Genomic DNA, 19,956 nt, shown 5'->3' with positions numbered 1-19,956 from the left:
TCTGCATTCTGAAACGCTTTTCTGCTCACCTTGGGTACACTATATTGCCAAAAGTTTTGGGACACCCCTCGAAATCACTGAATTCAGGGGTTGTGTTTCAGAGGTTGGGCTCGGCGTCTTAGTTCCAGTGAAAGGAACTCTTTCTGTCAAGACATTTTGGACAATTTCATGCTCTGTGTGAACAGTTTGGGGATGACCCCTTCCTGTTCCAACATGACTGCACACCAGTGCACAAAGCAAGGTCCATAAAGACATGGATGAGTGAGTTTGGTGTGGAGGAAATTCACAGAGTCCTGACCTCAACCTGATAGAACACCTTTGGGATGAATCAGAGCGGAGACTGTGAGCCAGACCAAATCTGGGACGTCTGCCTTTACATGCACATGAATGTAATATGGAGTTGTCCCGCCCTGTGCAGCTAGAACAGCTTCAACTCTTCTGGGAAGGCTTTCCACAAGGTTTAGGAGTGTGTTTATGGGATTTTTTGAACATTCCTCTCTAGAAGCGCATTTGTGAGGTCAGGCACTGATGTTGGACGAGAAGGCCTGTCTCACAGTCTCCGCTCTGATTCATCCCAAAGGTGTTCTATCAGGTTGAGGTCAGGTGCAGGCCAGTCATGTTCCTCCTCGAAGTTCCCCCGCGAAGGCTCTCATTAATCTCTTCTCCGTTCTCTGTGTTAAGATGACGCAAAGCTGCGGTTAAGTTTGAAATATTGGGCAGGTGTGTCGTGTTTATACTGTCTGCTGTCTAAATCACTTAAACACACCCTGTCACTCTGACTTCCTGTTTCCAGAGGAAAATACGTTGTGGCTCTCAAGCCATTTAATGTGGACTTTAGAGTTTAAGCCCGTACCTTAAATGATTTTAAGGTGCATTAAATTCCCTGGTGAATGATGCATAGCAGAGGTCCAGTAAGCTCACCCCTGTGGGTACCACTTAGACCTGCATGATTAATCAGATTTTTATCAAGTGGAAGGCAGCAATGATAAAACGGTCTCTCTCTCTCTCTCTCTCTCTCTCTCTCTCTGTCTGTCTCTTTCTCTTTCTCTCTCTGTCTTTTTCTGTCTGTCTCTGTCTCTCTCTCTCTCTCTCTCTCTCTCTCTCTCTCTCTCTCTCTCTCTGTCTGTCTCTTTCTCTTTCTCTCTCTGTCTCTGTCTCTGTCTCTCTCTCTCTCTCTCTCTCTCTCAATCAAAAAAGTCCTTCCTTCACAATCCATGGAGCATCGATGCTCACAATGTTCCCTTACCGGGAATTACGTCATTTTCTGAAACCTTTCAGCTTGAATAAAAACGCGGGACAAACTCTAACCCGACTTCATCGACAAACATAAGCAGCTTGCTATCGTTGATTAGCTCACAAATAATTACTGATATACATTAGTGATTTTTTTTTTTACTTTATTTTGTCTAACGAATTTAAGTGATTTTTAACTTTTAATGATTTAATGATTCTTTTAAAAAAAGCTCCACTAGCTGCCTATGATCCTACTTGTAGAGCTGTGATAGAAACATGTCGCATTAAAAGCTAAAAAATGACTTACAAAACTTTTTTATTTTATGATTGGGGTTTTTTTTTTCCAATGGTAGAGTCATCACTGTTGCTATGTAAAGCATAGCTTGTGAACACGATACACTGATTCACCACCCAGGGAGATGATAGTGAGTTGATTGAGGACATGGAACATGATGTCATCCTCTACTCTTGTAGCTCCTCCACCTCAGGGTGGATGCTTTTCTGTTCAGCACAGCTATAAGCAATGGTTACTCTAGCCTTCTGGTCAGCTTGAACAAATTTGACCATTCTCCTCTGTCTCTCTCATCAGTAAGACATTTCTGCCCAGTGGATATTTTTTGCTTCTCACATCGTTCTGTGTAAACTCTGGAGACTTAAAAACCTGCGTATGAAAATCCCAGGAGATTTCAGAAATTTGTCAGACCAGACCAGCCCATCTGGCACCAACAGCCATAACACTGTCATTTCAACATGACTCAGATTGTCTCCTGATTCTGATGTTTCATCAATGACTCAAGCTCTTGACCTGTATCTGCATGATTTTATGATTTTACGCATGACATAGCTGAATGGCTGATTGGATAATTGCATCACTGAGCATGGGTACAGGTGTTTCTATTAAATGTCCTTTCTTCTTGTTTAAATATTTTTTAATAGCAATTCATCCATCCATCCATCCATCCATCCATCCATCCATCCATCCATCCATCCATCCATCCATCCATCTATCTATCTATCTATCTATCTATCTATCTATCTATCTATCTATCTATCTATCTATCTATCTATTTTTTTTGTTCTGAGCTGGGCTCTTCAGATGAACAGGCTCTCCTACTTAATTTGCTATAAAGCAGAAGGGAAGGTTTGCTCCACTGCCCGCTCAAACGAACACAGTTTTATCTGCAAGCAGCTCGAATCTAATCAGTGCTGATGTTCAGATGTCTGGCTAATTTGCAGTCTTTTTTGTGCTCCAGTAAATAACTTATTATCCAACATAATGCGATCCGTAAGGTATTCCAAACAACCGCTGGCATAAACAGAGGCCGTGAATACGAAGTTCTAATTCCAGTGATAATTACGGGTTCTTTGTGGCGCCAAATTAGTGAAGCACTTCACAAGGGAAGCCAATTCATCAAGCTTGTTTGTAGCTGTCATCACAGGGAGGCCCAGATGCTATCCCGCCATCATGTCACTCAAAACACAGAGTTTGGAGGAGAAGCATAGAGGGACTGTAACAGCTCCAGACCTCTAGCTGGGTCTCGAATAAATTCAGCCTCTACTAGTGATAAAAACTTCAAGAACAAAAAGTTTGGAATTTAATGTAGCTGTGCAGGCATAACATTATGACCACCTGCCTAATATTGTGTTGGTCCCTATTTTGTTGCTAAAACAGTCCTGACCCGTCCTGCACTGTGTATTCTGACACCTTTCTATCAGAACCAGCATTAACTTCTTCAGCAGTTTGAGCAACAGTGGATCGTCTGTTGGATCGGATCACACGGGCCAGCCTTCGCTCCCCACGTGCATCAATGTGCCTTGGCCGCCCATGACCCTGTCACCGGTTCACCACTGTTCCTTGCTTGGACCACTTTTGATAGATACTGACCACTGCAGACCGGGAACACCCCACAAGAGCTGCAGTTTTAGAGATCCAGTGGTCTAGCCATCACAATTTGGTCCTTCATCAAACTCGCTCAAATCCTTACGGTTGTCCATTTTTCCTGCTTCTAACATCAACTTTGAGAGAAAATGTTGACTTGCTGCCTAATATATCCCACCCACTAACAGGTGCCATGATTATTGGTCATAATGTTATGGCTGATTAGGTGTATAACCTTTATATTCAATTATTATGTACACCTCTTAGGCTCTAGCATCATAGAAACTCGATCTATATGTAAATATTTATATATTTTGAATATGAATATACAAGCACACTTTATTAGGAACACTACACTAATACCGTAGGTAGGTAGAGCCTCCTTTGCTCTCCACACACAAGATCCTTCACACAATTCCTGCAGATTTGAGGAACATGAACTCATTCTCACATTTATGAAACCATTCTGAGACTTTTGCTTTGTGACATGGTGAATTATCATGCTGGAAGTAGCCATCAGAAGCTGGGTCAGTGACAATACTCAAATAAGCTGTGGCTTCAGGGCTTGGTTAATCTGTATCATAGCTTGAATGCTACAGAACTGTTGTTCACTGGATGTTTTTTCTTTATCGTTCCATTCTGAGTAAGCTTTAGAGACTGTTATGTGGGAAAATCTACTAGTACCTGTACTACACATGAATTCTGCACTTATCTACTCAGCCAATCGTGTGGCATCACTGCCATATATAACTATAAAGTCATGCAGATGTGGGCCAGAAGCTTCAGGTAATGATCAACCAGAATGAATAAAAATATATATATATATATATAATGTAATAACATATATAAGATATTACAAGCAGTGCCTTGTATCCAGTATTGTAAGAGGTGCTGGTATAGAAAATGAATCAACACCTTCTGACCAATCAGAATCGAGCATTCTACAGCACCAAAATAGATCTAATATATACGAGCACGACAAAAATATTCATTGTTGCCCGCTTAACAAAGTCAATATTATCAGTTGTGCATGAAATCTGAGGAGCTCTCAGACTCCTCAAAGTTTCAGCATGTTTTTTAACAGGTGAAGGATTTGCTGTTTCAGTCGATTTAAGGGTGAAAGACTGAACCAGGTCCTTATTTTAGTTTGTGGAGGTGTGTTCGCGATGGTAACGTCCATAACGGTGAAATGTCACAAGAGATTTTCTTCAGCGAGGCACAGAATAAACAGAGGCTGCTTTCAGAAACGCTACTTTCTGTGTGATATCCAAAATATTAGACGAATGTTTTCTGCAAACGTTCAAAATCAGTTCATAGTGCATGGTGAAAATGTGTTTTACACTAAAATCCCGTTTTAAATGCTCTCAAGAATATAACATGAACAAGGTGCTATATACACTATACAGACAAATGTATGGTGGACACCAGGGCATCACAACAGTTAGTGGTTCTTCTACAAACTGCTGCTACAAACGGTTAAGGAACACAGTTGTAACAAATGTGTCTCTATCTTGTGGCATTACGATTTCCCTTCACTGGAATTATAGGAATTAACCTGAACCTGTTCCAGCATGACAATGCTCCTGTGCACAAAGCACAGAACTCCATAAAGACATGGTTTTAAAGGTTGGGCTGGAACTGGAGTGTCCTGCTCAGAGCCCTGACCCTGACTCAACCCCACTGAACACCTTTGGGATGAACACTGCACATGACAATAGCTCTTGTGTCTGAATAAACACAACTCGCCACAGCCATGCTCCAACATGTAGCAGAAAGTCTTCCCAGGATATTGGAGGTTATTATACCAGCCAAAGGGAATAAATCTGGAATGGAATGTTCAACAAGCACATATTGGCATATAAATTATGTAAGGAATAATTGAGAAAGCAGGCGATTAGCTGTTACTCCGTTCTCCATTTGTTCCTCAGTTCTACCGGCAGGTACTGCTGGTTCTCCAATTCTGCTGGGTTTTTGTTTGTTCCTGGTTCAACTGGGAGGTTTTGTTTGATCCCAGGTTCTGCTGGGAGGTACTGTTGGTTCCCCAATTCTGCTGGGTTTTTGTTTGTTCCTGGTTCTACTGGGAGATTTTGTTCATTCCTGGTTCTACTGGGGAGTTTTGTTTGTTCCTGGGTGTACTGAGAGGTTTTGTTTGTTCCTGGTTCTACTTGAAGGTTTTGTTTGTTCCCCGTTCTACCGGGAGGTTTTGTTTGTTCCTGGTTCTGCCAGGAGGTCTTGTTCGTTACTAGTTCTACTAGGAAATTTTGTTTGTTCCCTGGTTCTGCCAGTAGGTTTTTCTGGTTCTACCTGGAGGTTTTGTTTGTTCCCTGATTCTGCCAGTAGGTTTTGTTTGTTTCTGGTTCTACTGGGAGGTTTTGTTTGTTCCCAGTTCTGCCAGGAGGTTTTGTTCATTACTGGTTATACGAAGAAGGTTTGTTCATTCCTGGTTCTACCAGGAGGTTTTGTTTGTTCCTGGTTCTACTGGGAGGTTTTTTTGTTTCCTGGTTCTACTGGGAGGTTTTTTTGTTTCCTGGTTCTACTGGGAGGTTTTGTTTGTTCCTGGTTCTACTGGGAGGTTTTGTTTGTTCCTGGTTCTGCCAGGAGGTCTTGTTCGTTACTAGTTCTACTAGGAAATTTTGTTTGTTCCCTGGTTCTGCCAGTAGGTTTTTCTGGTTCTACCTGGAGGTTTTGTTTGTTCCCAGTTCTGCCAGGAGGTTTTGTTCATTACTGGTTATACGAAGAAGGTTTGTTCATTCCTGGTTCTACCAGGAGGTTTTGTTTGTTCCTGGTTCTACTGGGAGGTTTTTTTGTTTCCTGGTTCTACTGGGAGGTTTTTTTGTTTCCTGGTTCTACTGGGAGGTTTTGTTTGTTCCTGGTTCTACTGGGAGGTTTTGTTTGTTCCTGGTTCTACTGGGAGGTTTTGTTTGTTCCTGGTTCTACTGGGAGGTTTTTTTGTTTCCTGGTTCTATAGGGAGGTTTTTTTGTTTCCTGGTTCTACTGGGAGGTTTTGTTTGTTCCTGGTTCTACTGGGAGGTTTTGTTTGTTCCTGGTTCTACTGGGAGGTTTTGTTTGTTCCTGGTTCTACTGGGAGGTTTTGTTTGTTCCTGGTTCTACTGGGAGGTTTTGTTTGTTCCTGGTTCTACTGGGAGGTTTTTTTGTTTCCTGGTTCTATAGGGAGGTTTTTTTGTTTCCTGGTTCTAGGTTGTTTCCTGCTTTTCCTGGAGGTTGTGCGCACATTAAACATAAAACTTGTTTGTGTTGCCCAAGCTCCTCTAACTCTGTTGTTTGTCTTGTCTTTGTCTTTGTGTATTATAACAATGGGTGGAATTGAAGGAAATACTTAAACACACAAACATTTGTATTATAATTTATAATATAATATAAATAAATGTGTATTTCATTCTAGAGAAAAATGTCCTCTACTACTATTACCGCTCCAACCTCCAATCCAAAGGTCCACCAAACACTGAGGCAAATAAGTTGAAGAATCTTCTGCTACGATTGCAAGGATTAAAGCCGTGTTCATTCTGGGGTGAAACGTCCCAGACGGAGTCACAGCAGACGTCTCCCACAGCCTCCTGTATCTCACACGAGCATTCAGCCGGGAGCAGATGAAACACATTTCCCTTTTACCTCAGAGGAGTGATGTTTGTGTATGCTTCTCCATGCCTCTTCTCTCTCTCTCTCTCTCTCTCTCTCTCTCGCTCTCTCTCTCTCTCTCTCTCTCTCTCTCTTCCTCCTTCATTTTTAGTCCACCTTACAAAGACTTGTTCCTTTTTTTAGACATCACAGTGGATGCAGCAAATCCAGAAAGAACCCGCTGCTTCTTCCTCGACCCACATAACCCTGAATTATGATTCTCGGACAAATGGAGTTAAAACCAAAGCATAAACCCGTCTTTAAGCCCTGACTTTTAAGAAAAAGGCACTTATGCGGCAAAGCCATTTGAGACGCATCAGGGTTGCACGACTCTGTAATTACAGTTTTCTGAGTGCAGCATTTGTTTTGCCTGTTTGTTTTTTGTCCTAAGTAATCTTCTTGTGAATTGTACTTCCCACACGGGGAAAAGAAAACAGTAAGCAGAAGAAAGCAGAATTGCAGTTTACTACTGTGTAGCTGCAATGTTTTTAGAAAATGGAGACCTCAGGAAAAACAAGTCACAACGGGATCTATCGGCGCCGCACGTCTCGTACGATTCACGATGCACACAAGCTATTCAAGCTTTCCATGGTCATGGACACCATGTTGCTACAGTGACATTAAAAGAAGGGCATTTTTATGGCTGGTTTGTTAAAAGCATCTTATTTTCATTTGTGTTTCTTCTTTTTCTGCTCCCATAGAAACCTGCTGGACGTGGACACGTTCTCCAAGTCTGATCCAGGTAGGTGCGCTGTGTTTGTTATTACCAGCTTTTTAACAGCTCACCCATAACAATTTTTTCAACCAAAAGTTATTTCTATTATGTTCCACCTTCCAGTGATGCACATGATTTTGAGGTTATGAAATTAATATAATTTATTTACATTATCAGTATCAGTGTTCTTTCAGTTAACAGACGTTTCATTCACACATACAGCAACGGCCTCTATTTATATTCAACTGCTGGCGAGAACGGATCAAATATGGAGCGACTTGGAGCAGCGATTACCAATGGGAGTGAAGACAGTAGAGCACATACTTCTTCTCCTTCATCTCATATGATATGATGCAGATATACACCGATCAGGCATAACATTATGACCACCTATCTAATATTGTGTTGGTCCCCCTTTTGCTGCCAAAACAGCCCTGACCCGTCCTGCACTACACCTTTCTGTCAGAACCAGCATTAACTTCTTCAGCAGTTTGAGCAACAGTAGCTCGTCTGTTGGATCGGATCACACGGGCCAGCCTTCACTCCCCACGTGCATCAATGACCCTTGGCCACCCATGACCCTGTCACCGGTTCACCACTGTTCCTTCCTTGGACCACTTTTGATAGATACTGACCACTGCAGACTGGGAACACCCCACAAGAGCTGCAGTTTTGGAGATGCTCTGATCCAGTGGTCTAGCCATCACAATTTGGCCCTTCGTCAAACTCGCTCAAATCCTTACACTTGTCCATTTTTCCTGCTTCTAACATCAACTTTGAGGACAAAATGTTCACTTGCTGCCTAATATATCCCACCCACTAACAGGGGCCATGATGAGGAGATCATCAGTCTTATTCACTTCACCTGCTCATAATGTTATGGCTGATCAGTTTACACTGTTGAATTTTATAGACATACAAACAACAAATCTCTCCAGATTGTGTTAATTTAGCGGCAATGCTAGTCGCTGATAAAATTTACTATTACTCTGGCAACCAGTAGGAGGACAGGAACACCTACTGGAGACGTCATAGTACAGTGATTAGAGACTTACAGCAATGTGTGAAGCAGTATTATAGATGTTATTTTCAGTATATGAGAGGCACACAGTCCAGCTAAAACAGTTCATCATTGTACATGAACACTGGCCAGAAACTGTGTGTACATCTCACTTATAGAGTATATGGTTCTTCCCTAAACTGTTATCACAGTGTCTCTGTACACTGTCCCAGCATGGCAGTCCCCTGAGCACAAAGTGAGCTCCATGAAGACATCTTGATCATGTCCCGATCTTAACTGACCCAATGAACACCTTTGTTGTAATCATAATAACTCTGTGTTCATTCCCATGGTTTTATTTTGAATGTGACGATCAGGCGTCTGCATACTTTTGGCCGTATTGTGTTTTTGCGGTTAACGATCTTTTTATTTTATCAAAGACGCTCAAGTGCAGTGAACTGATTATATAGTGGTGATTAGACTAGAAACTATATAGTAAATCTTCTATCTCTCTTCCCTGGGCTATAAAGTATGTAGACTTTCTCTACTGATATTTTCCAGTCCTTTAAAGGACCAGACACATGAAATCCCAAACGCAGGAGAAAACGTAAAAGTGATCCCGACTGAGCTTCTCAGAGGCACCTCTTTATTTTACCTATTGATAATACACTCCGGTGTTCACTGCAATTAAATGCCTGACCGATCTCATTTGTGTCGTAGTCATTTGTCTTGATTTGATCTGTTTAGAGCGCATTAGAAGAGTCACTAAAGGTCATAAATCATTTGGACTCAAGGAGTCTCTGATGAAGTTGTTATATATAACAGGAGTGTGACCATCTCTGTATTTAGGACACGTCTCCTCCGCACAGGTTCAAAACTGGACATATCGATTAAAAGTGAACAGGAATGCTGACTAATTAGCCGGAGCGTCTGAGATTGCGGTCATGGTAACTGTTATTCTGTTACGTAGAAACGTTATCAATTGATTTTTTTTTTTTTACCACAGTGTATTTATTTTACTCTTTTTTCCCTCCTCTGTGCTTTTGTCAGTCCTGTTGGTTGAGGCACAGAGAGCTGTGAGAGCTAATACTTTTAGTCCGATTTAAATTGACCCGTTAAAGTCACCGTGAGCTTTAAATCACATTGAATGACCTCTGGATACTTTTGTTCTGAAATAGTAAATGTATCTTGTACACATCGGATCAGTGCTCCAAGTGGGCCAGTACTCAATAGTATTCCAGTAACGGCAAAGTTCATTTTGTGTGTGTGTGTGTGTGTGTGTGTGTGTTACTCACACATACACGCAAACACAGGTTTGGGCTGAGACTGTTGTTACAATATATAAGTCGCCGAATGTAAATTCTACAGACACAATTGTTTGCCCCTGTAAAAGGTGACGTTACATCGGCTCAGATTGTACTCAATCATACGCTGGTAAAGTATGTGAAAGCTGCAGGTAATTTCGTGCCAAAAGTTTTGGGACACCCCTCCAAATCATTGAATCCAGGTGTTGTGTTTCAGGGGTTGGGCTCGGCCCCTTAGTTCCAGTGAAAGGAACTCTTAATGCTTCAGCTTCATACCAAGACATTTCGGACAATTTCATGCTCACAACTTTATGGGAACAGTTTGGGGATGACCGCTTCCTGTTCCAACATGACTGTACACCAGTGCACAAAGCAAGGTCCGTAAAGACATGGATGAGTGAGTTTGACTGGCCTGCACAGAGTCCTGACCTCAACCTGATAGAACCTTTGCAGCTATAACAGCTTCAACTCTTCTGGGAAGGCTTTTCCCAAGGTTTAGAAGTGTGTTTATTGGTATTTTTGACCATTCCTCTAGATATGTATTTACGGCATTGGTGGCTCAGTGGTAGGTTTCTCGCCTACCATGCGGAAGGCCCAAAACCAATTCCCAAACCCCAGCCACTGGGTGCAGTGCCGGTCCCAAGCCCAGATTAAAATGGGAGGGTTGTGTCAGGGAGGGCATCCGGTGTAAAACCTGTGCCAAGTTGTCGCTGTGGCAACCCCTCACACAAGGAGCAGCTGTAAGATCAACAACAACCTCTAGAAGTGCATTTGTGAGGTCAGGCACTGATGTTGGATGAGAAGGTCTGGCTCGCAGTCTCCGCTCTAATTCATCCCAAAGGTGTTCTATCAGGTTGAGGTCAGGACTCTGTGAAGTTCCTCCACACCAAACTCACTCATCCATGTCTTCATGGACCTTGCTTTGTGCACTGGTGTGCAGTCATGTTGGAACAGGAAGCGGTCATCCCCAAACTGTTCCCACAAAGTTCCAACATTAAGAGTTCCTTTCACTGGAACCTAACACCTGAATTCAATGATTTCAATGAGGGGTGTCCCAAAACTTTTGGCAATATAGTTTACTTTCGAAAACCCTACATAATATTATGTTAGTTATTTATATTAAAGCAGATGAGTGTACTGGAATAAAAAATTACAATGCAATGATCCTGAATGTCTTTTTGTAAGCGTTTAATGAAGGCTCAGATTTTTTGTTATTTGTGTTTTGTGGAAGTATGTGCACATTTATCTACTGGCATCTTAAAGATGTGATTAAACCAGGTTGCTGGAGATCGTGGGGTCACTGGAGTAATTGATTGCATGCATCCTGTAACCCGGTGTTCCTCTGTCAGGCCTGCAGAGTGTCCCGTCTTCTTCCCTGTCAGTCACATTTCATCAAGCAATCCATCTTCAGACACCAGAGCCACTTGGCATCGCTCTTTCTCCCAGCTTCATCTTCATCACGATCACATGGGTTTGATTTCCTCCATCTGTTCAACAGCCATTTCTCTGTTCTCTCATGTCCACCGTGATCCCTGACTCCATTTTGTCTTTTTTCTTGTCATTTTCAGTCCACTCTGTAATTCCGCTCGTAGTTTTATGGACCCGACTGCAAAAATAAACACGCTGTCCAGATTCAATTAGTCTAATCCTGATGAAAGACAAACTCCCAGCCAGGGTTTCATGGCTCACATGCCTGACTCAGTAAATAATCTGTTTTTCTTTCTCGTTATCTGCAGTTGTTGTCTTATACGTGCAAGGAATTGGGACAAAGGAATGGAGAGAGGTGAGTCTACGTAGATCTGACTGAAGTGATGGAACAAAGAGAGAGAGAGAGAGAGAGGTCTGGGGTGTGATGACCGTTACCTTCTAATTAAACCAACAGAAAACGATACAGTCTTAAAAATAATGAAAGCAGCATGTAGTCCACAAACACTCACAGGAAAACATTCACTGGTCTTTCTCCAGTCTTGAACTGTCCAAGTTTGGTTAGTCCTGCTCTTGGCAGACAGATTTTGGAACCTGATCAACCTCAAGATTTACAGTGTGTTCTGAGATGGCTACCATAGTGCTCTTATGAGCTTAAACCAGTCTGGCCATTCATTCTCCTCTGACCGCTTTCATCACCAAGGCATTTCTGCTAGCAGTAACAGCAGAACCACTTTTTGTCTATGTAAACTCTAGACAGTGTTGTGTATAAAATCGCTGGAGATCAGCAGTCTCGGAAATGCTCATACCAGGTCATCTGGCGAAAAACTCACACTTTCCCCAGGTTTGATGTGCACATTAACTGAAGCTCAGGATTCTATGCATTGTGCTGCAGCCTCATTATTGGCTGACTGGATAAATGAGCAGGTGCACAGGTACAGGCGCCTGGTAGGTGTATTTAACACCGTTTTCTTCAACAAGAGAGATTTAAATTTCGGCCAACGTTGTGTTTTTAGAAAATGGGGTCTTTAGGAAAACCAAACCACAACGGGATTTATCGGCATCGCACGTGTTGTACGGTTCACAGTGTACACAAGCTATTCAAGCTTTCCACGGTCATGGACACCACCAAAAGGAGGGCCGAGAGTTTATTATGTAAAGAACTTGTAATTTAGCAAACAGGAGGTTTAATATCCTTTTCGATATTTCTCCTAGAAATTTTGTCGAATCTCAGATTTTTGTTATGTGGGACGATTTGTATCCTATATCCTGAAAGGGAATTTGATTTGGCTAATTCGCCAAGCACTAAATGAGGACATTTCTCAGCAAGGCTTTTATCTGATGACCCCAAACCTATCACTTCTATTTACCAACATGTCCTAAAGTTTGCACACAAGATTTGATGTCATTTGGAATTTGACAGGAGCTACTGTACAGAAAAGAGTGAGACAGTATGTAGCATATGTCCTCGAGAACAAGCTGTGATACCTCCAGTGGCTTCTGATCTTCCTCCATCGCTTAGGGACAGGGCAAAAATGTGCTTAACTTCTTAAATGACTGTTTGCAGCTATAATTGTTTTACATTTTATTTAGCTGAGTTAGTCCTGAAAACAACAATATGAAACCGATGAAAATCTATGGAATCATAGCGAGGTATTCGCACGAGATCAGGCCACACGTGTACCACCAATCTAATCTTCTGTCTCCAAAAATATGGTAAACCACTCAAGATAATAGAATCGCACCTTTTTAAAGAATTTTATATATCTTTTATACTTTTATATGACATTATTTAAAGGGTGATTTAACATTCAGTGATGAATACTTTAGTGAAAGTACAGCATTTTCCCCCAAGTGTGTCCTCTGCTTTAGTCCTCTAAAGCAGAATATAGCTGATGTGGATATGGGATGTGGGTTTAAATTACAATTATAGTAACGCTGTTTATAAAATAATTTGGTGGTGAATCGGTGGGTCGGATATTATTGAATGGTTTGTTAAAAGCCAGTGATTGGTGCAACGGATTACCTAAAAAAAAAAACCCCAGCCTTCCTGTCAGTATAGTGATGAACTGCTGAAGCATTCCTGATTTCAGGATTTGCCTCGGTCTCCTGCTTAATTCTCTTTCTTGCTGACTCCCTGGTTTCGCCCCAGATTGCCGTCTCGTGCGAGTTTGCTAAATTTTACTTTCAATGAACGTCGAGCCGCAGGGTACGCATGCACGTACTTCCCAATTTCACACCTTTCTTTCAAAATTGGACGCTTGTCCCGAAAAGGCAGACTCTGAGAGGGAACCTGGGGTGGAGGGTGGGGGTAGAGGATGCTGGGGAGAGAAAGAAAGCAAGTCTGTCCTGAGGGATTGGAAGGCACATCCAGTAAGTCTGTCGGTGCGCCGGAGAGAGATTTTCCAGCTGGAATCATGCAGTATTCATACGACGCACCTTTCCACACAACAGCAGCACATCTATTGCAGGGAGTTGCAAGCTTTTGCTAGAAGGATTATATACCAACACCAAATTCGTGCACGAATCCCTGAGCAGCAACTCTGTAATGCATTTTAATCACGATGTGGTCTACAAGCTTGTACAGAGCAGAATGCAGTATTTTTCCTTCTCGCCGTATTTAGTAGCAGGACCGACTTGTGTGTCAAACATTAGAAGGTCGCAGATGTCACTGATCCCCAGACCTCTTTCAGAAAGCCGGTAACAGATAGCGAGGTAATAGGTGGGATTACTTGTGTTAAGTGTGGGGACGAGGAAGTTGGCGGTGTGAAGAATCGATAGCTTGTTGCTGAGGGTTATCAGAGTAAAGCAGCGAGGATCTGCTGGACGTGTGACGGCAGCCAGCTGCCACGCCGTCACCGGATCACACTGCGAGAGTCTATTCAGCTTCCTGTCTCACGCTGAGCACAATCTGCTGTTCGGATGTGCTGGCTCCAAGAGAAAGGACATTAACTCGGTCCCGTCATGCATCATCATCATAGTTAAAGTCGTTTCTATGTAGCATGATATATAGGCTAAACGATATGTTTATTTAATAGGCAAAAAAAGTCATATTTAAATCATTAGGTTCCTTCCTTATCCTGTCTCAGGAAGTTTATCCAATATATATATATATATATGGCTTGCTCGTTAGGGATAAATTAAAAATGTATACTTTTATACTGTATGAATTTATTATTATTATTATTATTATTATTATGAATTTATTATTTCTATAAAGCTGATTTGTGACAATGTCCATTGTTTAAAAAAATGTTATATAAATGAAATCGAATTAAAGTGAATTGAATTTAATAGTGAAAAGATTGGGGGTGGGAGGAAATCCATGCACAATTTAACGTTTTAGAATTTTAAGATTCACTAAATTATTACATTTTATTAATAAAAAATGTCTGTGCACACTCTATTTTTTTATATTAAAATCATACATCCATAATTGACTCCTAATAAGGAGAAATTACTTTTCCACACTGTATAATTTTATATTATTTTGAAATTTAATTCCAATTATAACACGAACACCTTTATGCCTGAAACACATTGATATTTATTAACATAGAAGTCAGTTTTCTTCACTGTATTACCGTATCCATCAGATACCAAATATAACATCACGATATTTAATCCTAAAACAATTTGAAACACCCCTCAGGCTTTCAGCATTGTGTTTAAAACAGACTTCGGATGGATTTCTCTGTGTGGTGTATCCGTGAGCGTACTGTACATTAATAATGTATGCAGAGTTTGCAGCATCTCGCTGTATCTTCATTAACCTGTGCCCTTTTTTTTTTCCTCGTTAAGTTTGGCAGAACCGAAGTGATTGAAAACACTCTGAACCCAGACTTTGTGAGGAAATTTGTTTTGGATTACTTCTTCGAGGAGAAGCAGAACCTCCGCTTTGACGTGTAAGTGGCTGATATTCTCATTACGTCCTATTACTTTTAAACACCCGCGGCGTCTCTATACATTAATGTGAATGAATTCAATACTTGTCGAGTTTAATGAGCACTGTGAGGATCCGACACGGCTCTCTGCAAATTTTAATCAAGGGGAAATATCTTGAATGCAGTTAAATTGATTTAGTATTTCCTATATAAGAATAGAATCATCCAAATATATTATTATTATTATTATTATTATTATTATTATTATTATTATTATTATTATTATTATTATTATTATATTCAGATTTCAACTGACATTTCAACTGAATGTTTAAGTGCATATGAATTAGCTGGATGTGTATTATGTGTGTGATACACCAATCAGGCATAACATTATGACCACCTGCCTAATATTGTGTTGGTCCTCCTTCTGCTGCCCAAAACAGCCCTGACCCGTCCTGCACTGTGTATTCTGACACCTTTCTATCAGAACCAGCATTAACTTCTTCATTAATTTGAGCAACAGTAGCTCGTCTGTTGGATCGGATCACACGCGCCAGCCTTCACTCCCCACATGCATCAGTGAGCCTTGACCGTCCATGACCCTGTCACCGGTTCACCACTGTTCCTTCCTTGGACCACTTTTGATAGATACTGACCACTGCAGACCGGGAACACCCCACAAGAGCTGCAGTTTTGGAGATGCTCTGATCCAGTGGTCTAGCCATCACAATGTGGCCCTTCGTCAAACTCGCTCAAATCCTTACACTTGTCCATTTTTCCTGCTTCTAACATCAACTTTGAGGACAAAATGTTGACTTGCTGCCTAATATATCCCACCCACTAACAGGTGCCATGATGAGGAGATCATCAGTCTTATTCACTTCATCTCTCAGTGGTCATAATGTTATGCCTGATCGGTGTATGTGAAATATAGCCTGTATATCAAATTATTTATTTTTTTTGTATATATATACTAATTAATATCCTAATTCCAACCTTTAGACCCAAAAGATACTAAAATGTACAAAATCACATGCTATTTATTCCCACATTTAAAATAAATGTATATACGACTCTGAAGATTACAGATCTCACAATGGTGAACCTAAAAGAATGTAGTATAGCTGAAAATCTGTAGCGTTGCTCTGAAAGGGTTAAAGTAATTGCTTTTCCCCTCACTTTCTCTCCAGAAACAGCACCTGTCTTATAGAATATAACACTCACTGTCCTCTGTGTTAGGGCCCAAACGTGTTGTTATTTTATCGCCTGCTTCTGTTCTGCAGTGCTGTGCTCTGTGTACATCTCATTTAACCCTGTGCAGATTGCATATTATTGTTTTTCTTTTAGCTAAAGAGACCAAATGTCATATTTTTTTTTATCGTTACAGATATAATGTGGACTCCAGAAGTTCCAACATTTCGAAGCATGTAAGCACATACACTCGTTATAGCATACCGTGATTCTATTTATTTATTTATTTATTTTACTGTGAACACGTCACTCAGTGCTTGTCATATGATTACTCTTATTTCCTGCTGTTCTGGACGTCTGGCTAACAGAAAGTAAGTCGTGTAAATGCTAATATGAGAGGTTTGATGTCGTGTCCCATTTTATTATCGCACATTCCTGTGTTAGAAACATGTCGGTGCTTCAGAGATGATTCCTTTGTTTGTTTGTTTTGTTTTTTCTTGTCTCATCAGTTGCTTCTGTTTTTTGTGCCACGCCTGTCATCGACTGTCATCTAATCCATTGCTTTTAGGTTGCGTCAGTTAAGCATCATCTGTGTTTTAATTCTGTGAGGTGAGTGCTTGTATGAGAACGCCGTTATCGTCTAGACAGCGCTGCCACTGTGTATTCTCAGTGACCCACATTACTGTATAACTGATGAGTGTGTGTCTCTCTCAGTCTTTCCTGGGCCAGACTTTCTGCACTCTGGGAGAGATCATCGGCTCGTCTGGAGCGCGTCTGGAGAGAGCGCTGTCGTAAGTTTCCTCCGCTTTTATTCGGGAGCTCAGCTGAAATATTTTTAGACGCTAGGAACCTCATGCCATAGATATTTCAGAAGAATATGTAACCGGTTTATTACTGTCAGAATGATGGATTAACACACGTTTTTTTTAACACAATCTTTTCAACAAAACGTAGATGATTAGTTAGATTTTGTATCCAAAGTTTGCGCCGGAGTCACGAGTCTAATGTCTAATGTTGACCTAAACTCAAAGTACTAATCTGACCCAAAACCTTTTGCATCCATACACAGCCAGGTATTTCTACATCTCGCTTCAGCTTTCCTCATTATGCTACTGTCTTGGAAGAAGATAATAAAGATGTAATTTTCGAATGTAATTGAGTCTCTGGTATAATCAGCACTAAAAATAGTCTGAGATGTTTCTTGTTGAATGATAGCAACTGGGCTTAGGGAAAAAACGTGTGTGTGTGTATATATATATAGTCTTACCCAAAATGTTTTCTAGATACACTGAACAGGCATAACATTATGACCACTGTCAGGTGACGTGAATAAGACTGAGTATCTCCTCATCATGGCACCTGTTAGTGGGTGGGATATATCAGGCAGCAAGTGAACATTTTGTCCTCAAAGTTGATGTTAGAAGCAGGAAAAATGGACAAGTGTAAGGATTTGAGCGAGTTTGACGAAGGGCCAAATGGTGATGGCGGATAGACAACTGGATCAGAGCATCTCCAAAACTGCAGCTCTTGTGGGGTGTTCCCGGTCTGCAGTGGTCAGTGTCTTTCAAAAGTGGTCCAAGGAAGGAACCAGAGACAGGGTCATGAACGGTCAAGGCTCATTGATGCATGTGGGGAGTGAAGGCTGGCCCGTGTGATCCGATCCAACAGACGAGCTACTGTTGCTCAGATTGCTGAAGAAGTTAATGCTGGTTCTGATAGAAAGGTGTCAGAATACACAATGCATCACAGTTTGTTGAGTATGGGCCTGCATAGCTGCTGACCAGTCATGCTGACCCCGGTACACTGCCGAAAGCCCGATCCATGGAGGCCCCACCTCGCAACTTGCAATATTAATCAGATGGTCATAACGTTATGTCTGATATAAATACATACATATATATATATAAAATGTTTTCTATATATGTAATGATAACACACACACATACACATACACACACACACACACCCACGCACATTGATATATCTATGAGTATGTGTTTTTGTTTGCATGCTTGTGTGTGTGTGTATGTGTGTGTGTGTATGCTGTCACTAAATATCTGGATAGCAAGCAACATAACAAAATTATCTAACAATTATGTCTTGATCTAATGGTTGCATTCACTAAGAAGAAATTTTTTTCGATTTGCTTAACTATTCCTTTATTTATTGCTCGTTTCTGGATACATTCAATGGCCTCTGAATGACCTCTTTTTTCTATGGGCTTAGCTGGATAAACGCTGACAGATTCAGCTATTTATGCTCAAAACAAACACAGTATGCAGACGCATTATAAAGCTCTTTGGGCTCTCAGAGAACGTTTTTGTGTGTATACGCCTTATCATGCTCCTGCACCCAGCGGCTCTATGCACAGACTGCACAGCTTTGGCAGATGTGGGAGAAAAAAAAACAACCCAGAGAGTGATGTGTGAGGATGGCGCTGAGTAACCATGGAATTTCACTGCGGATGTAAAGTGGTCCAACACGCCTGTCACGTCTGTCCCTCTGTTTATCTTAACTACAACACCCTGAGAAAACGCAGATTATTCTCCTGCAAAAGGCCATTTATTTATTTATTTATTTATTTATTTATTTATTTATTTATTTATTAAAAATGTTAAGGGGTTCTGCCAAACCTAAAAATCAGTTTTTATTCTGTTGTTATGTATTAGAGCTTCGAGACTAATGCAGATAACAGCTAGATTGAAGTCAATCCCATTTTTTAAAAATAAAATCTTAAACAATATCATTCAATGTTCAATGTTGTGAAAGAGACTTGTTGATGTGGGTTAGGATTTTTACACATAGAATATACATGAATGTCATTTATAAATCTGGCCGAATCTTCACTGTGTAGCTGTAACTGCTACAGGAAAGCAGAATCACTTTTTGCACAATTTGATATTTACATATACAGCATATGGCTGATGTCCTTATCCAGAGCGACAGAACAGCTTCATAGTCTCCATCAACACACTTCCTCAGGCCGGCACAAATGGGTCAGTGTCTAAGAATACTATCAAGCTGAAGCTCTGTTAAATTTCCCTGACTGGGAGAAACTATGGGGAAAAAAGTCGTATGAAACCGTAGTACAAAAGTATATATTATTCGTACATTCTTGAAAATGACATATAATGAAATCAAATCCCCGGATCTTTCACCAGTCCCTCTAGAATTTTGTGATTTTTGCAACTAAAGAAATTAACGTGAAATAAATGACATCATACTCATTCAGCCAAGAGCCCTCTTTTCGTTTCTCATGCATGACTGAAGCTGTCATAGGAAGTAATGACGTATGTATTTTCCCTGCTAGGAGTTAAAAGAAGAGCTCTTGTGCTTGAATTTTTACCAATGCAAATAGATTTCCTTAAAATAAAACACAAACACAAACACACAACAACAACTGACATTTGCATCAAGCATTTTTAGTCGCAGCAATCACAAAATGAACGATTTTCGAATCTTTTTCCAGGTTAATAAGCTAGTCCAAGTAAGGACTAAGCAAATAAGCAAGTAAATAAATAAAACTCCCATGGCAGTGTGCAGCTCTGCTTAGCCAAAAATAGAGCTGTTTTTATTTTATTCTGCTTAGCGATGCATGTTTGATATTCACCATGTATGCTAGCATTATTAGCATTTTATACGTGTCAGAAGAGGTATTAATGATAGAGGTTTATGTTAGAAGAGTT

The 19,956-nt window shown here is 40.8% G+C and overlaps 1 protein-coding gene across 2 annotated transcripts in view; it reads left to right on the top strand.

The window, feature by feature from the left end:
• Positions 1–19,956, top strand: part of cpne9 (copine family member IX) — a 48,914-nt gene that overhangs the window by 1,423 nt on the left and 27,535 nt on the right. Inside the window, exons 2-7 of one of the 2 annotated variants that reach the window (XM_058410959.1) lie at positions 7,450–7,490; positions 11,504–11,550; positions 14,994–15,097; positions 16,467–16,506; positions 16,639–16,641; positions 16,985–17,061. In XM_058410959.1, the coding sequence (XP_058266942.1) occupies positions 7,450–7,490; positions 11,504–11,550; positions 14,994–15,097; positions 16,467–16,506; positions 16,639–16,641; positions 16,985–17,061 (312 nt within the window). Of the gene's footprint in view, positions 1–7,449; positions 7,491–11,503; positions 11,551–14,993; positions 15,098–16,466; positions 16,507–16,638; positions 16,642–16,820; positions 16,880–16,984; positions 17,062–19,956 lie in introns of those variants that run through there. The other variant, XM_058410958.1, reaches the window with a different exon arrangement.

Source organism: Hemibagrus wyckioides, linkage group LG15 (assembly GCF_019097595.1).
Source record: "Hemibagrus wyckioides isolate EC202008001 linkage group LG15, SWU_Hwy_1.0, whole genome shotgun sequence".
NCBI lineage: Eukaryota > Metazoa > Chordata > Actinopteri > Siluriformes > Bagridae > Hemibagrus > Hemibagrus wyckioides.
This window is presented reverse-complemented; position numbering and strand designations above follow the sequence as displayed.